Source organism: Zonotrichia leucophrys, chromosome 1A, assembly GCF_028769735.1.
Source record: "Zonotrichia leucophrys gambelii isolate GWCS_2022_RI chromosome 1A, RI_Zleu_2.0, whole genome shotgun sequence".
Classification (NCBI taxonomy): domain Eukaryota; kingdom Metazoa; phylum Chordata; class Aves; order Passeriformes; family Passerellidae; genus Zonotrichia; species Zonotrichia leucophrys.
The window spans coordinates 35,596,465-35,615,137 of record NC_088170.1 but is presented as its reverse complement, the minus strand read 5'-3'; the positions used below and the strand labels follow the sequence as shown (position 1 = coordinate 35,615,137).

At 41.8% G+C, this 18,673-nt stretch overlaps 1 protein-coding gene across 1 annotated transcript in view; it reads right to left on the bottom strand.

Moving 5' to 3' along the window:
- Positions 1-18,673, bottom strand: part of UTP20 (UTP20 small subunit processome component) — a 62,524-nt gene that overhangs the window by 32,569 nt on the left and 11,282 nt on the right. Inside the window, exons 13-26 of the mRNA XM_064702160.1 lie at positions 17,344-17,499; positions 16,730-16,818; positions 11,432-11,537; positions 10,087-10,237; positions 9,633-9,695; positions 9,157-9,315; positions 8,149-8,225; positions 7,208-7,287; positions 6,314-6,557; positions 5,538-5,750; positions 3,716-3,806; positions 1,909-1,994; positions 1,211-1,336; positions 509-675 (exon numbers count right to left, since the gene is read on the bottom strand). Of these exons, the coding sequence (XP_064558230.1) occupies positions 509-675; positions 1,211-1,336; positions 1,909-1,994; positions 3,716-3,806; positions 5,538-5,750; positions 6,314-6,557; positions 7,208-7,287; positions 8,149-8,225; positions 9,157-9,315; positions 9,633-9,695; positions 10,087-10,237; positions 11,432-11,537; positions 16,730-16,818; positions 17,344-17,499 (1,808 nt within the window). The remainder of the gene's footprint in view (positions 1-508; positions 676-1,210; positions 1,337-1,908; positions 1,995-3,715; positions 3,807-5,537; positions 5,751-6,313; positions 6,558-7,207; positions 7,288-8,148; positions 8,226-9,156; positions 9,316-9,632; positions 9,696-10,086; positions 10,238-11,431; positions 11,538-16,729; positions 16,819-17,343; positions 17,500-18,673) is intronic.

Below are 18,673 nucleotides of genomic sequence, written 5' to 3'. Positions count from 1 at the left end.
GCAAAGGAACAGCAAATTACCTAGGGAAGCACCATGGAGAAACTCACTACCAAGAATAATTTTTTAGTGAAAAATAGTGGAATTTGGCCCTAAATTACAGATCCTCACAATCAGGTTTTTAAATAAGAACAGCTCTGTTTCTCCATCTCTCTGATATTTAGATGTCTCCCACTTCTACAGAATCAGAGCACTTTACAAGCTCTCTTTACTGCCCTGATACTCAGGCTAGCCTATGATCCCAGCCACTATCCACTCCTGGCCTGCTACAACTTATTTGCACAGTTGTGGCAAGTTGTTCAGCTTTTCTGACCTTGGACATGTAAAACAGAGCAATCATGCTTTGTAAGGAGAAACTTAGGGGAAACCTAGTCCTTACCAAGGGTTTACTTTCATCCCTTCAAGGCATGGTCAAGAGACAAACTGAAGCACATAACAGTACTAAGCCTATTTATCCTCCCACATCTCTACAGTCAGGAAATACCACACCCAGCTTCTACAGCGTACCTACCATTACTGAATTGCTTCACAGCTTCAAAGAGCAGATCCAAGAACATCCGGATCTCTTCTGGCAGCGAGCCGGCCAGAAATCGCAGAACGATCGACATGCGAGTGCTCGCTGAAGACTTGCCCTGTGTTTTGCTCCCTGTTTTGTTTCTCATTCTGCCATAGAGAATCCTTCAAGAACCAGAAAGAGATTACATTAGCTTTCAGCAAGCCATCTGTTTTCCAGCCTCTTACTCTGCAGGAGAAACTCGGTTTAAAAATATTCTCTAGTGAAAGTTCTCCCTTCAGGTTCTCCACTGAACTACTACATATTGCCCAAAAACATCCTAGTGAAAGATCAACTTCTGCTTCTACAATGGAAGCTCTGCTGGAAACTTCAGGTATAAAACTGGTTACCTTGCAGGACAATTCACATCACTGCAAATAGCTGGCAACACTCAATGAACTGAAATGTCCTCACAGTTCTCTGTAATCCTTAGTAGAAACAGTATGTGCCAAAATGCTGTTTTTAAAGAAAACACCATTTGCATAACACATTATATAAATGTGTTAATAAGAAAACCATACAGAATATCACAAACTAAGTCATCAAACTGTAGCATTAAGCATGGGTTTATCTCAATTATTCAAAATGGGAAGCAGCATTACATCTCTCTGCTCATGGTACTCTGCCATGAAGCTTTTGAACTCACACTTCAGAACACACCTCATAAGAACAGGGATGAGATCTGGTCGATGCTCTGTTTTTACTACCGTGGTCTCCTCAGAAATACTGAAATGGACTATCTCTTCTTTAAAGCTCTTGTCCTCCAGTAGCCTTTGCAAGTTCTCCCTGAGAGTAATAAACATTATTTGAGAGCAGGTAGGGTTATAAAAATAGACACACACAATAGATACACACACAAATGCATCTATATCTAATTACCTACCTATCTATCCTTGCTGTATACAAAATATTAAAGTACTATTTTCTCACTCTTTTATAAAATTATTTTAAAAGCCTGTAAATTCAAGCTAATGATGTAGACAAGTAAGTCCTGGATGTATTTCAAGGAAATTATTTAACTCTGAACACAGTGTTATGCTGTCAGTTTCTTTGGGTGGTTATAATCATCAGCACAAAAGACATCTCTGAAAATGATGGAACTACTAACACTACTGACACTATTCTGGTACAGAATGGAAGTGTTGCTATTTTTCTCTAAACAAAAAAGAGACACTGATTAACCCCAAGATCTGATTTTCTTTCTTAGATACAAAACATACAGCTGACTAAATGAAATTTTACATATACGTCTTCAACAAATACAGGATCCCAAATAAAACTGATCCCAAAGCAGGCTTCTGATATGATAGCAGGCTAATTCACCAATGCTAAAAGAATAAATAAATAAAAGCTTTTACCTGTATGGCAGTAGATGAGGATGCCTGTATGTCATTATACAGTCAAGAGCTATTCTCTGTACATTCTGGTCTTGATGAGACAGTAACTGCAAATAACAAAAGAAAGAAAATGAGTCCCTATCTAGGAGGCAGAAATGTTTACTGAAAATAGTGAAACAACCCAAAGGCTACAGGCCCAAGCAGGTTTTGGACTAGCTTATTCAAATGGAAGCAGAATGTATGTGTTGCCATTAAAAAGCCAAGGTGTACATGCACAACTTCCACTCATAAAAAGGGGCCTGGCTGCTGAAGTTCATATATACTTTTCCTTCCTACCTACATAGGATAGTTATAATACTATGGTTTTTTATAGCTGTCTTTTGGACCACTATGAGTTTGCATTTATCATCAAAACCAGTTATCAGCTGTGTATCTAAGAAGAGTGGATTAAAAAGCAGACTACCCAAACCATTCCAAGATATCTGTATTTCTTTCCTGTGACAGACACAAACTACTTGGACGACTTGGTATGTAAAGTCTCAGTGAGATCTGCCCTCTCTTGAAGATGACTCTTCATAACCTAGGCACTAAACAACACCAAGGGGTGGTCACAGCACCAAGACTACCTGAGTTAAAGAATTGTTTGCACAATGCACTCAGGCACATGGTTGATTCTTGGGGCGTCCTGTGCAGGGCCAGGAACTGGACTCAATGATCCTGATGGATCTGTTCCAACTCAGCATATTCTGTGATTCTGAGATTCATCAGGACAGGGAAAAGAGGTTGAGAAATACAGATCATTTCCCCAGGCAGCATCTTTATCAGTTCTTCAGTCTCTTACTAAATAGCACAGCAAGTGTCATCAGAGGTCACTTTGCCATGACGTCCCTACGCCAGATGGACACACCAGCTGTGACAATGCATGTACTAAGACACAGAAATGCAAACAGTAAGTGATGAAATAATCTTCTTGTGCCAGGCTGGTCTTCCCACAGTGATTTGACCTTTACATGACTGCCCAATATTTTGCTAAGAACACAGCCAAGCAAACACATCGATCAACTGGTTTTCTAAGCAATACTTTGAGATAGACTGAAACAGAGTGGATGTCTACTAGAGATTGTCAAATTCAGGGACTAAGGAATGGAGCTTTCAACACCCACAGCCTCAGAAAACAAACTAGGAACAATGCGAGCAAACCCCAATGACCTGAACAAATCCACAAACTGGGAATCAACACAACCCTGGAAAATTAAAAAAATTAAAAAACAAAACCATTTTAAGGATTGCAAAATAAAGAATTAGAATCCCTCTTTGAAGTCATACTTTTGACAATTCTTTCAGGGAAATCCCTAGAATCAAGCAAATTGAATATTCTTCAAGAAGAAATTCCTTTTTTGATGCTTGATAATTTCTTGTACATACTGGCCATACTCTTAGTATACAAAACACTATAGACAAAGACAGATCTCCTTAGATCTTCCCCAAATTTTTCATTCTAAATCCTTCCCCATATCCTGCATGAAGTGTAAGTGAAACAGATATACTCTGCAGCCACTCTTCCACCTTGCCAAAGACTACTACTTGTCAGCTGTCAGATCTGTTTGCCAGTGCCTGGCAAACTAAGCCGGGTATCTTAAGCAGGTCTTTGCCTAAGGGGTTCATTTCAAGTGAAGCCTGTTAGAAAGTCCTCCCAAGGACAGTTGCTTTTTCAGCTATCACAGCTGAGATTAAAAAATGACAGCTTTCCTCAGTATTAGACATGGCACTCAAATAAGAAAGAGTTGATTTATTAGTAGTATTTCTAAAAGTAAGCAGATAGCCTCACCTGGGTATACAAGGCATTCAACTTCTGCTCCAAAAACAATGCACGAGGATTTGAGAATTTTGAGAAAACTTGCAAGTGGGCTATTAGTTGCCTGCAAAACAAAGCAATGATTTTTTTAAAAATATCCAGGAGACAAATGAACAGGGAACTTAAGTTAAAATTCATTAACAAGAAAGAAAACAAAACACAAGAGGATCCCAAGTCTTCAGCGCTATTTCAGACATCTCAAGAAGTGTCCTGCTCCCTAAGCAGCTCCTTCCAGCTGTCACTTCACTGCACAGAAAATGCCTTTACTTCAGCAGCACTGGGTAGGCTCAGATTTTTCATGAGAAAGGGGCACAGTCAGGATGCAGCTTACTTCTCTCTGCCAACCCAGCCTACAACACCAAAACTCTGTATTTATCTCTTTGTTTATTCACTTGTCCATAACTGGTGCCCGTGTTGCTCCTACCAATGTGATGGGCTGCATCCAGCCACAGACTGTGCTGGACTTAACACTGGGCTGCAGGGACAGATGGGAGTCAGTTCCTCTAGCACTGGCAGGGTCACCTCACATCTGCCCCACGTCCTCCTCATGGAAAGGGACAAAGAAGACCAGGATAAGTGAGATGTCCTCTACCATGTGTGCTGTGGAACTGGTAGAAGCTGTCCTCATTCAGCTGCTAATTTGCACTGAATCCTCCAGACACTTGAGCTGGGCCACCCTCTTCCATGGCTGGGCACAAAGGATGAGTAGGATGCCTTCCAGGAATCCCAGAGGGAGTCTGGGGCAGGTGCTCCCTGCTTCAGCCGTGCTTCCCAGGACAAAGAGTGCAGCCCCACAAGGGAGTCTTCCCTGGCACTGGTCTGACCCGAGAAGGGAGGTCACTCCACAACTCATTAACACACTCCCGGTAAATCTTTCATGCCTTTGTTACAGCTACCGGGTGCTAATGTTTCCACTTCACTGCAGGATGTTCTGAGATGGAGGCAGGGAAAACAACAAAATATCTTGGACTGTCACTGTATTTTAATTGCTGATAACTTGCAGATACAAGCCAGAATCTGGGAAAAAAATGAAACACCCACAGGACACCTGGGATGAAATGGCACTTTAGGTCACATATCAAATACTTGTATACTTGTCTTGTTCCAACATATAAGGTGACATTTTGAAGTTCTCTGTCATTACAAGGGCCATCCTTTGCAGAAGAAGTGTCAGAATATAAATCTTTGTGCTGTGTTTGTAAGGGATATTTGACAGAGGTCATCACTGGGGAGAATTCATACAAAGAGCAACTTTCTCAGGCATTCAGCACTGCAACAATAACACTCAGCAACATGCAGCTTCAGTCTACCAAATAAAAACCTTGGTCCCTAAGAAGACAAGATTTATAATGGGTAGGAAATGGCCGAATCCCAATATTCTATACCTAAATATCCCAATATTCTATACCAGAATCCAAATATTCTATACCTAAACAAATAATCTAATTTTTTGAAGTGTTTGGCAACGTCCACAGTTTTCAAAGACTAACAGACATGCACAGAGAAGCCAGGGAAATCAGGTACAAGAGTGTCTGGAAACTTCAGAATACTACACATTTTTTGCTTAAGTAAAACACACCACAGACAGGTAATGAGATAATGATAAAACCTGGGCAACGTGTTTGGATTTTCAGTACTGTACAGGCAGAATTTCTGACTTGTAATCCACTGAGAAATGATGAAGCACAAGCAAAAGAAGAAAAAATAATATATACAAAACCACAGCTTGTATCTCAATGTGAGCTGCTGAATCTGCCTTTCCATGAGAGCAAAAGGGAAAACTAAAAATACTTACTTAGCAGCAGCTCTTCTTGTTTTCTTTTTTGGTACTCCTATACTAATTGGTTCCCCTTCTTCCTTTTCTTCTTCCTCCTCCTCCTCCTCCTCCTCCATAGCAACATCATTCACCTCTTCAGTGGGTATTTGTTTTGCTGCTATGGTACCACTAATTTTCCTTCTGAGATCCTGAGATGGAGCCACTAAGGAATCTGCTGGGTAGTACTCATTTCTGTGTTTAAAAAAAAGAAGGAAGGAATTAGAAGCATAACATTTCTCAAGGTTTCAGGGCAACAACATCAACTAAAAACCTCACCATTCTTATTGTAACATCTTATTATGTCCATCATACTGTCTGATACGTGCACACATATGCAAGCACACCATTGCTTTCCCTCCAGGGGCAGGAATTTGAATCAGCCTCTAACAAAATCAGTATTTTCCCCATCCTGGGGGAAAACACTTTGGTATTCTGTGATTCCAAATTAAAGTGTGTTTTCATTAAAGAGGAACTTCATTTCCACTGAAATCACTCTGTAACTGAGTAACGAGAGTGACAATGTCAAGTCAATGAATGAGCAGCAAGAGATCTACTACTGTAAGTTTCATTTCAGCCTGCTTTATTTCTAACAGAATAATCCACATTCCAATTAAAAGGTATGTCTACTGGAAACAGACATGTCATCAGCCATGCATGCAAGAAATAAAGTCTGTAATGGGATAGCCAATCCCTTAAAGCTCAGCAATACATTGAAAGCAATGTGTCCACTCAATTGAAAAATAAATCTTCCTTACCGAATGAATCTCAAAAGAAGTGGGGAAAGTTCCCTCGACCGTGGCTCCACTCTGTCTGGAAACTTATCCAGTGCTTTCCAAAGTAGGAACCTGTAATTTGTGTGGTCCAGCCGTTCACTGCAATCTGTTCTACTCCTCAGTTGCTCCAGAAAGACAGTCCCCACCTCTCCTTCTGGCATCTTCTCACTTTCTGTTTCAGCAATGCTCTCCTCTTGTTCATCTAATTCATCTTGCAGCTCCATTTCTATGGAAGAGATAAGAAAATCTTTTCAGGTTACTTCATCACCAATAGCAAGGAATCCATCCCCCATTACAAAAGTAATATATTTGGTGACATGCACCTGTTCAGACACAACTGTATTTAACACTGACCTGAAAGACACACACTGCTTAGAAAGCGTTCTAGGATGCCTTGCAACCCTGGCACTTCTCTACTGGGCTCAGTTCCCCTGAGTAACAGGGAAGTTCACAAATGGCTGCACACTTGTGACTCTATTGAAATATTAGATTGCATATGCCCATAGGTAAACCTCAAGAGCACACACAAGGACTATGTGCAGAAATTCCACGGAGCAGGAAGATGGTCTGCACCATTACACAGTCCTGACCAGTCTGAGCAGTGCCAGCCTTAAGCAAAGATGAAACTGCTGCAGGATTTCCAACAACCTGCCACTCCCTCCTGTAATGCAGGTGGCCTTTTCCAGCTACTGCTTGGTGTTTAGGACAGGAGACACAGCTTCCTCACAAGCCTCTCCACTCCTGTCCTGGACACGACAGCAGTACTGGTTCTCAATTCCTCCATCCTACATAAATTTGGGGAACTTGAAAAGCAGGAACATAATTCACCATTTAGCTGGGTTGCTACGATAACCATGCTTAGGATAGGTGACTTACCAGCATAGCTAGCAGCCCTCTCCAAATGTTCATACAGGACCTTCCAGAACTGTTTATTCTCCATTTCCTTTGCATGAGAACTAACAAAACAGAATACAGCATGAAATTAGAAGGAAGATAAGAAAAGGCAAGCGTCACTCAGCTAGTTATCAACCATCACAATCAAAGGCTTTGATCACCGCTTTAATGTGGCTGTCCAGAGACAGGACATCTGCACAATGCAGCCATAGCACTTCCTTGCCTTTTCTCATGGATCCCAAATGTCAACTGTTATTAAAATAATCTGGTTGTATCCCATGACTTCAAATGAACTCAAATTGAGTAAAAATATTCTCAAGCTTTCTACTGACTTCTGTACAGCAAATCATATAGAATCAAAGGAAGAATTAACACGGACATATCTTTTGAAGAGCTGGTTTAATTTTTTTCTTTAATTAATTCACTGGTTTGAAGAGGAAAATCCCATCCTTTTTAATCATACAACAAAGGGAGGAAAAAAGAAGATGAAGTCATGCTGAAAGAAGTCACTTATTTTTTCACCATGCTTACTTCCCTACTCTTTAGTACAATTTAGAGGTTTTCCAGTAAGGACAGAAAAGTTAGCAGATGAGGAAACAGAGAGACTTCTTGTTCCTTTAAGCATTTGTGAAACATAAATCAAATCCTGCTACCTCTGACTAAAAACTCCTGTTGAAACTCTGATGCTATTTGACTGTATTTGTTGCAAGTTCGCTTTGAAGTATAAAAAATCAGGAAGTAAACTGAAGAGTCTACACAGGCTGAAATTTGAGAGATCAAATTAATTTCAGAAGATCTCACATGAAGGTTCTCATGTACAAATCTCTCCAAACTGGACATTTTTTACCTCAGCTTCAGTTCACAGAAGAATGAAAGGAATGTGACACAACCACAGATTACAGCATCCAACTGCATATACTCACGTTATAAGTTCAATTACAGGATCCCAGAGAGGGCTGAAGTTAATATAAAGCATTCCTAGTAAATACCGAAGAGGCACCTAGAATGACACACAACACCATCTTGTGAGATGCAAAAAACACCAGTTAAAGACCAACCAAGCTCCTCTAACCTTTCTTTCTCTCAAAGAGGAAACTTTGGTCTAAGAAGTTTTCAGGAGTGCTACAAGAGATGAAGGATGTCACATACATAATAATTTCTTCATGTGGAATATCTAGAACCCATTTCCTTCCTCATAGCTGCATGTGGAAATCCAGAACCCATTTACTGTAAGCTACACTGAGACCTTATAACTATAAATAACATGAATATGGAAAAAACAGTTCAGCAGATGATCTGGACTGCCTCTCTCACCAACTTCAGTGCTATCACAGCAAAATGGGGGACCTCAGACAGATAAAAGATTGCCCAGAGGAGTATTCACTGCACTAGGCCTAATGGCATGATCTCTAGGCTGGCTCCTCACTGAGCTACATGGAGGAGTGACCTACAATCCTTCCTCATGGATGTGAGGCCCCCTTTAGCTCAGCAGCAGAGGACATTCAACAATTACAGGCATAAAAAAAATTTCCTGCTGAAGCAAGATCCAGAAGTGAGGTCACCAACAGCCAGTGAGAGCCCTACCAATGTTCAACCACACTGAGGACATGGCAAGGTCATGAGTTTAAATTTGCTCACATCTCGTTTCTCCCTGGAATCACTTGCCTTCCTTTCCATGACATCAAGTCCAGATTAATCTGACTGTGGGCCATTTATCTGGATACCACTGTTGTATTACTGAACACAGTACTCCTGAGGACAATGGGATCTGTGAACCCTACTAACAAGTAAGTTTTCTAAAATCTAATCTGAGAGTTAATTGACTTTTTTTATACACTCTCATTAAAAACTCTGCAATCCATGTGATGAAATAAGAACATTCTCTTAGAACAAAGGAATGTGACAACTGCTTTTTGACAATAAATCCTTACCTCCTGTAAAGATCCACTTGGTATTGCAGGCTGCACTATGTCACATCTTAGTTTCCTCAAATGGAGAAGTTTTTCTCTGTAATCATTCACTGTTGCTGGCACAAGTTCTGCTTGGAGCAATATGGCAAATAATGGCTGGAATTCCCCTGTGCCATCACCCTGAACAAACAAGTGACATGAATTCTGTTAGAGTACCTTTATCTCATTGAAAAGTACTTCAAAAAAACTATACAGACTCACGGCCATTCTGGACAAAAGAACAAAGTCAAAGGACTTGCTCTGGTTTTCACCATTTAGGCACACATCTGAAAACACCAGGAGGTGGGGGACAAAGAAATAAGACTGGAATGTGAAAGGACAAAAGCAGAAGACCACCTTTACCAGATACATTTAGTTTCTGCTAAGTGAACAACACTTCACACAAAACATGAAACACAGATAGCTTTGAAATGTTAAATGAAAAGCTTTAGCCCTACCTCAATCTGTGCAGAAGGTGGATTATCAAAATGGTTTAGAATTCGAACCGTCAACAGCCGGACCTATTCCAAGGAGAAACATATGTCAGGCAACATGAATTGACAAATACACACCTCCAGAGAGGTTAATGTCTAGTACAGCACACTGATTTCACTGGGTTCATCTTGGAGCTGAGAAACAGATGAATTCCTGAAGTCTAGAAAGCAATTAGAAGTGAATGCATTATGCTGCTGCCCTGATTTAGCTCTAGGGAAGAGGCAAGGCTGACAGGGCTAACAGTTAACCTCTGTTAACTCATGCCCCATTGACACAGGTCTAAGCAGACACTATGGAAGCAATGGCTTTACAGTCTCATCATGCTTCTCCTTCCAAACTTTAACATTTAACTAAGTTTACTTATGTTTGATTGTTAAAATACAAATTACTTTGCACGTGCTCAAAACAGCAGATTACCTTGGAAACACCAGTGGAAATATTAGGATGCAACTTCTCAAACAAGTCCATTAGGTTCCTTTGGGAAAGGGGCTCCTGGCACCCACATAGTGCCAGCCTCGTGTAATAGAGATCAGCCAATAGCAATGCAGAGGGGTCTGAAGGGAAAGTGCTAAAACAACAGATATTTTATTAGCATACAGAAAGCACTGCAACAATACTGGTATTAAAAAACAAGGCAGTAGTGATAACTACAACATTAAGGGAAAATTCCATGATTTCAGACTCTGCTTGCACCAGCAGGCCACTGAAATTAGACTTCACCAGCACAATGACTTGTAGCTGCAAAACCCATGACAGCCCAAGAGGCATGAGATCCCTCCTTTGTGTCAATCAGACTTGTCAAGCTGAGGCTTGCATGCTGGACACACAGCTGCAGAAAATAAACCTGCATAGGTCACACCAGGGCTTCTGGTACTGCCCAGGTGCTCAGTCAGTGATCAACTTCAACAGAAGAGAAATAATCTAGGTTTAGGTGAGACCCCAGGAATCCTGTCTGCTCACAGAGAAACCTCCTTCTGCCACCTTACATCCCTTGCTCCAAGTAGGTTTCACATTCCCTGCACAGGGCTGACAGGAAAGCATTAGGCTAAAGCTCATTGCCAATAATTCCTGTCTGATCTGGGCAAGTTGTTTTATTTCCATCATGCCTCAGACATGAGCACCATAACTTCCTAAATGAACAGGATGTTTTGAAGCTCAAGCCACTAAAGACTTGGAGATGCTAGAGAGAGCATTCAGCTCTCTCTCTGTCCCTCCAGCCAGAGAGTTTTCTGTGCTAATTATAAGTTAAATAGAGTGAAAATAAATAAAATGGAGTATACAAAATCTCCTCCCATTGTGGAGCAAGCACAAACATAGGTATGTAAGGACATGGTGGAATCCCAACACCAGGAGCAAACTCAGGCTTTTGACACAGCTCAGAAAGTGCTGTTCCTGTCTCTTTTGTCATTATAATATAACACAGAATTACTAGGTGCAGCATTCCAAAGCAAAACTAGAACCAGGGTAGCACTCCAACATAAAACTAGAACCAACTTGCTTGACACACTACCCTGCAGCTAAGAAAGCATCAGTTTGCAGAGAAAATGTCATTGAACAGGAACTACATCTACCTGGCTCTCCAAAAAAAGAGCCTACAACTTTGCTCCATTACATAACCACAATACTGAAGCAATGCACCAGCATAACAGAATGGACAGCACACAAAGAAGCATTTAACCAGCTCTTATATAAAGGCAAAGGCAAATTTTTGCCCTACCAAGGAAAACCATGAAGCACCACAGAACAGGCAGAGTTTACTTACGTCACCAAGCTCTTGACACGCTCCACAGGTAACAAATGGAGTACTTCAGCAGATTCCGCCAAACTAAGGAGAGTACTTACAGCTTGGCAGGCCACAAACAGGTTTCCTGGAGCAGAGAAAGAACAAGAACATCTTGTAAATTTACTCAGCTCTCAGTGACTTGTGCTTGTATGGTGCATTCCCATCCTGAAACGGCTGGAGTCAGAGAAATAAGGCAGCATATGGAGCCCAGAACTGGCATGTGTATTTTCTAACCATAACACATAACCATAACACATAAAAGAAGTGCTTCCCTGGCTATCAAAGTAAGTGCCTCCTCCAGCAAGCCAGCACTGAAAGCTGTGACAGCTCCCAGTTTTCATGTTTCCATCACACCCACATGTGCAGAAAGCAGGGATCTGGAGCTAAGCACTGTGGCAGGAGTCACAGACAGCACTTTGCTCAAAAGGAAGAAATGCTGCCAAATTGATATGAATGTAGCAAAAACAAAGCAAAAATACATACGGATGCTACCACCACACAGGTGCCTATAAACTCTGAAACTTTGGCAATGCACTGCTGTGTAAGATCTTTAAAGCTGCCCCACGTACATAAAGACTGAGTATGTATTAGTGAATGGCAGGTGGGTTTGCTGAATTCTGTCTCCTTTCTAAACCTCTCAGACTCCTTTTGAGATGGAGGGTTTCCCAGAGGCACAAGATAGCCAATGCCCTGCCAGGCAAGAAAGGGCAATTCCTTTCCCATCACACTTCAAAGTTAGCAAATAGGTTGCTTTTAAAAAAATAAAAAAATGATAATTCCCCTCCTTCATGTCTTTCCAGGTTAAAGAAATACTGTTCCCAAACCAGGCAAATGCAAGAAAGTTTTTAGAAGATTTAAATGTCTTATATGCTGCCAATGGAAAAGAAAGAGAAGTGAGCATTCATATCCTATTTATTTCTCTGCGAACATTCCTCTATTCTAAGTTGCTTAATTCCTCTATTCTCACTTGCTTAATTCCCCAGGTATGTGATTTCCCAGATCCTGCTAACCATTAACCTCCACAAGGAGCTCCTCAAAGAGAGAAGAAACATCAAGTAACGACAGGAGGAAACTTTCTGCATCTATAGTGTAAGGACAGTTCCCAGGGTGCAATCTGCATGCCCTTTGGTAGCAGTATGCCCATGCTGGACAAAGACAGCAGCTTCCACCTCCCTACAGACACTGCTGTGTGATCAATAAGGGAAGCACTTTCATACTGGCCCGGAGGAGCTGCCAGAGATACCTTGCTGTTGCTCTGACCCAGTTTTCTAGCCTGTTTCCTTGCACTCCACAGCAACCAGAACACCAAAAACACCCAGTTCTGGAACTTGCACTTTGCCTCAGGGCTCAAAGGGCAGGAAGGTCAAATAGAGCACAGGGCTGGGAGCCTTGCACAGGCAGTGGACTGGAGTCCTAGCAGAAGGTGAAGGAATTGCAGGAATCATGGAGGTGGAAAGAATGCCAGGGGATGAAAAAAGTATCCAGGAACTCTAGTTTGTGGGAAGGGTGAAGAAAACCAAGCAAATAAGGGTAATATGGGACAAGAGGAGGCATGAGTACAGGACTGAGGATGCATTTATTTTCTTTTCCCTTATCAACAAAGGAAGAAATAGCAATGTGCTTCTGGCACGCAAACAGAGCCTGAGAAGTGCTGCTACTACTGCCAGCAAAGATGAGACCCAAGAAAATAAATTCTTGAATTTTTTAGGCTAAGTACATTACCAATAAAACAACCATGACAGCATGAAAAACCTGCAAATATGATAAAAGAAAGACCTAAACACTTGACAAAGCTTCTTTAAAGAAGAAAAACCAATAAAGCTGGTTGGTGGATACACTTAGGAATATTAACAAAGGTATTATAAATGGAAAATGACAGACAGCCCTTACAAACAAAGGAACAATGAACACTCAACCTGGAGCATTCCAGAAGTTGTTTATAGCTTGTCACAAGGTCAAATACTTTCCAGCTCTCTGAGTAACTGCCCTGCTCTATGCAGGCTCAGTTAATTTTTTTTTTCTGGCCAGAGAGGGAAGACAACCAGTAACCATCTCTTCCTGGAGAAAAGATGCAGCATTTAGAATTGGTGGTGCCACTTGGGTCAGAGATGGTGTGGTGGTTTTGGCTGGGATAGAGGCAGTTTTCTTCATAGCAGCTAGCATGTAGCTCTGTTTTGGATTTGTGCTGGAAACTGCTGATAACAGAAGGATGTTTCTGTTACCAATGAGCAGCACTCACACAGCACCAAGGGCTTTCCCACTCCTTTCCTGCTCCTCACCCCACTCCACCAGTGGGGAGGCTGGGGGTACACAAGGCATTGGGAGAGGTGTTGTCATTGAACTCCAGCCAGCCACCAACCCCCCTGCAGCCACCTGCCCACTCCCCCACCAGCAGCATCAGGCAGAAAATCAGAAGGGTAAAAGCAGAAAACTTGTGGGTTGAGATAAAGCAAAAAAGCCATGCACACAAGCAAAACAGAACAAAAACCTGCTTCCCATGGGCAGGCAGGTGTTCATCCATCTCCAGGAAAGCAGAGCCCCATCACATGTAGTGGTGACTTGGCAAGACAAATGCCATCACTTCAAACATCCCCTCCCTTCCTCCTCCTTCCCCACAATTTATATACTGAGCATGAAGGTAAGGTCTGGAATACCCTTTGGACAGCTGGGGTCACCTGTCCTGACTGTGCCTCCTCCCAGCCTGCCATGTACCCTTAGCCTCCTTGGCAGCATGGCACCATGAAAAGCAGTAAAGGCCCTGGCAGCAGCAGTAGGCTCAGTAGTAACAAAAACATCTCTGTATTATCAAGCCTGTGTTCAGCACAAGTCCAGAACACAGCCCCATACCAGCCACTGTGAGGAAAACTAACTCCCCCAGTGGAACACAGTTGGGACAGCTGACCCCACTGATCCAAGAGATATCCCCTATCAGACAGCACCATGCTCAGCATTTAAAACAGGGGCAAGAAGAAGGCATGGCATTTGTTTTCCCATGTAACTGTTATGAGTGATGGAGCCCTGCTTTCCTGGGATAGCTGAACACGTGCCTGCCCTTGGGAAGTGGTGAATGAATTCCTTGTTTTGCTTCACTTGCATGCATGGCTTTTGCTTTATCTGTTAAACTATCTGTATCTCAACCTTTGAGTTTTCTCCCTTTTTACTCTTCTGATGCTCTCCCCTCATCCCTGCTGAGTAAGCAAGCAGCTGTGTGGGGCTCAGTTGCTGGCTGAGGTTAAGTCCATGACAAAGTAGGTACATCTCAAAGCAGCTATGGCTTTCGTTATGTCTACGCTGCAGCAGGTGTACCTCTGAAGGAATTGTGACCCAAGGGTAAATCCAGGCTGGAGAAAGTGCACCTGAAGCATCTGTGCCTGTGGGTAAGTACATGCTGCAGCAGGTACACCATGAGTCCTCCCCAGCTATGCATGAGGTCATGCTGGAGCACCTCAAAGTGTGTGGCCACAGACAAGTTCATGACAGAGCAGGTACACTCCTGAGGGAGAGCAGCCATGGGTAAGGCCACATTTGGAGCAGGCATATCACTGTGGCCCATGGATAAGGCTGCCCTGGAACAGGTACACCCCAAAACACCTGTGGTGATGGGGAAGCCTACACCACAGCAGGTACACCCCAGGAAAAACTGGGACTTCTCGGTAAGACTCCACCTTGGAGCAGGTACTGCCCTAACAAGATTGTGGGGAAATTCAAACCCCAGCAGGGGCAAGGAGAAGAGTTCATTGCAATGTTAAGCCCTGTGGCCTGGCCCAAAGGGACTGGGGTGGAGATTATAAAAGATACTACTTTAAATTGTTGTAACCCATTTCAGTAGCATGTTGTAGGTTTAAGTCACATGTTGTAGGAATTCCTATAGCAGGAACCACCCAAACCAATGGAGGACAAGCTTTACAAGAAGCAGTGTTAAGTGCAGCAGTGAATTAACATGAGCTGACTCTGGTGGCAAACAATTCCACACAGGACACCAACCCTCCTGTCCTGAGTGACCACCATAACAGATGGAACCCAGATTTGTGGACAAAATGAACTCAGCAGATATTCTGTGAACACTTTACAGAGGTGGTCCACAGACTAAGGGAATGATATTGTATCAAAGGATGGGAGGGGAAGAGGTGGATAATGAGGCTGCATTGGATAGTGTGGTACCTGAGCACGACATAAATGGTACTGAATAACAGGCAGAGAATGTGCTGGTTTCGGCTGGAATAGAGCTGAGTTTCTGCATAGCAGCTGGTATGAGGCTCTGGATTGGATCTGTGCTGAAAATAGTGTTGACAACACAGGGATTTTTTTGTTATCACTGTGCAGCACTCACAAAGCATCAAGGCCTTTTCTGCTTTTCACACCAGCCCACTGGTGAGTGGGCTGGGAGTGCACAAGGAGCTGGGAGGAAACACATCCAGGACAGCTGACTCCAACTGACCCAAGGGGTATTTCAAACCATATGGTCATGCTCAGCAGATAAACTGGGGAATAGATAAACTGGGGAATGTTCAGAGTGATGGTGTTTGTCTTCCCAAGCCACCATTATGCATGGCATAATGCTGCTTTCCTGGAAGTTTCCTGCCCACCCATAGGAAGTGGTAAAATTCCTTCTTTTGCTTTGCTTCTGTGTGTAGCTTTTGCTTTACCTATTAAGCTGCCTTCATCTCAGTCCACAAACTTTCCCACTTTTACTATTGTGATTCCCTGCCCTATCCCACTGGGCAAGTATGAGCAGGTGAGCAGCTGGATGGGGCTTAGTTGCCAGCTGGGGTTAAACCACAAGGGTCTTTTTTGGCACCCAACATGGAGCTCAAAGGGTTTGAGACAATGATATTTAATTGGAGTTTATAGCAGTCATTGATGAGTAGCTATGCACTGACAGATGCTAATGTCCTAAACTTTGCACTACAGGTTTGAATTGGAGCTTATGAGTCAATAGTCTCTCCTTCACTTGACAGCTTCAGCCTGAATTTGATTTAGATAGATTTTCTTCCTCTTTTTTTTTTTCCTCACTTTCTTCTTTTCCTTCCCAATTACCTCTGTCTTCCACTGTGCAGGACATCTGTCACCCCATCATTATTATGAACAGCAAATGTTCCTCCATTGTTTCCTGGAGGTTGTTTCCTCCCAAGCTTTGCTCTTCTAGTTTAAGTCAAGCTGGTAATTTTGGATACAATGCTACCACTATTCATTTTCATGCTTTGTACAATCATAAAAATTGCTTTTATTTTTTTATATATCAACAAAAAGCAAATAAACAGGAAGTAACTAACTGACCTTTGCAGAGGCTTCCTTTTTCAATGGCTGTGAAGAGAGAGTCTATAAAACTTGTCACATGAGGCAGGATGTGGTCTTTGTTCATTGGTCTGTTCAAAATAAATGGGAAGACTTTTATTTCTGTTACACTGACATACATATAAAATTTTCTATCCCATTTACCTCTATTAAATTACATGTAGCTCATTCTAAGTTTGAAACCAGCAGCAAAACGTTTTTGCTATTTCTGACTCACAATTAAAGTTGTAGCCTTCACTGCATCTTCTTTCTAACTAGTCCTTCAATAATTACTGAAAAAATACTGTTGAGAGAGGATAGTGCTTAAAACACACAAACTGAAATGTGTCAAGAACATCTCTATACACTAAAGCACCAAATTTAGTGAGTAGGCAATCAAGAAGCTGATATTCTATTCCTGTCTTTACTGTTGACTCATGGTATTTCCATGCAGCACTTGTTTTTGTCTTCTTACCCCAGTTTCCTGAGCCTAGCACTAGCACTTATCGTCTTTTCCTTAGTAAAGTGATTCCTTACAGAAAGACAGCAAACAGGCAGTAAGAAAGTAGACAGTACTACAGAAATACATGACAACAGTACCTTAGAATATCCTTTACCTTATATGTGGTAGTACAACCAAGGCAACCCAAGACTGTGAAAGGTCAGTGATGTCTTCCTTCTCTGGTAAATGCATTAAGGACAGTACATGATCCAACACTGGTACTCCTGTCTTTTCTCCTTGCCTTTTACTTGTTTGTTGCCTTGTATTAGAGCTAAAAATAAACCCAAAATTTTTAATAATTCACCACTGCATATCAGAGATTGTTCCTTTTGCTCCTATGATATTCAAAATTATGTTTTCTACTTCTAGCAAAAAGGACTTGCATAACACAAGAGATTTTTTTTCCTCTCCATATCCTCTACTTAACAAAACATCACCTAGTCATGCTGAAGAGCACAAAACATGGCCCACAAGAAATATCAGCTCTTTATTTCAAGTTCAAATAATATTTCTAGAAGAAAAGACACTGGCTCTCAGTTGAACACCCTCACAGCTGGGACATATAGACACCTGAGAGTCATCTTTACAACTGTTGTTAATAAACCACAGTAACATTGACACAGATGGATGATGGAAAACAATCAATGAGGTAAAAGTTTTGGGACTTAAATGGAATCACAAGGTGAGCCCAAGCCAACAAGCCTATCTGCAGGCAGAAAGGGCTGACACCATACTGGAACATATGAACAGGAGTCCTTCACACTCATGCACAGCAATCTTTCCATTCCACCCAGTGCTTGCAAGATCACAGCCAGAAAGCTGCATAGGCTTCACTCTTCAAGAAATACAGAAGCTCATAAAAAGCCAACAATAAGAATTATTAGAGGCTTAAGAAAATAAATTTATGAGATAAACCTCAAGGAATTAGGATTGTTGGTCTAGAGAAAGAAGATCTTAAGACATGTATGATGATGAAAGCCTGCTATTTGTAAAAGCTTGATGCAAAGAGTAAGAAATATTCTGCTCTTTATGTTTCCAGCGGATAAGATAAGCAGCAAGGGATTTAAACTGCTGTAAAGAAGGTTGAAGTTATACACCAAGGACTGGGGGAAAAACCCCTAACAACCCAAGAAAAAAACCAAAAGTCAAAAAGCCGAAAAAAAAAAAAACCAACTGTATAAGTATAAAGATACCAAAGTACTGGCACAGACTGCCAGAAGCAGATCAGAAATCTCCAGAATTGGAGTATTTAAAAACTAGGTAGGAGACAGGGTATGCAACTCTTGAGATGTCTCCTGACAGTAATTTACACTACTGACTCTTAGCAAGAGCACAAAAAAACAGTCCAAGCAGGACCAAGGTCCTTGCAGCTCTGTGCTCCAAACCACTGAAAAAATAGAAATCAAGAAACAAAGAAAACAAGGGCAGAAAACTAAATTTAATCA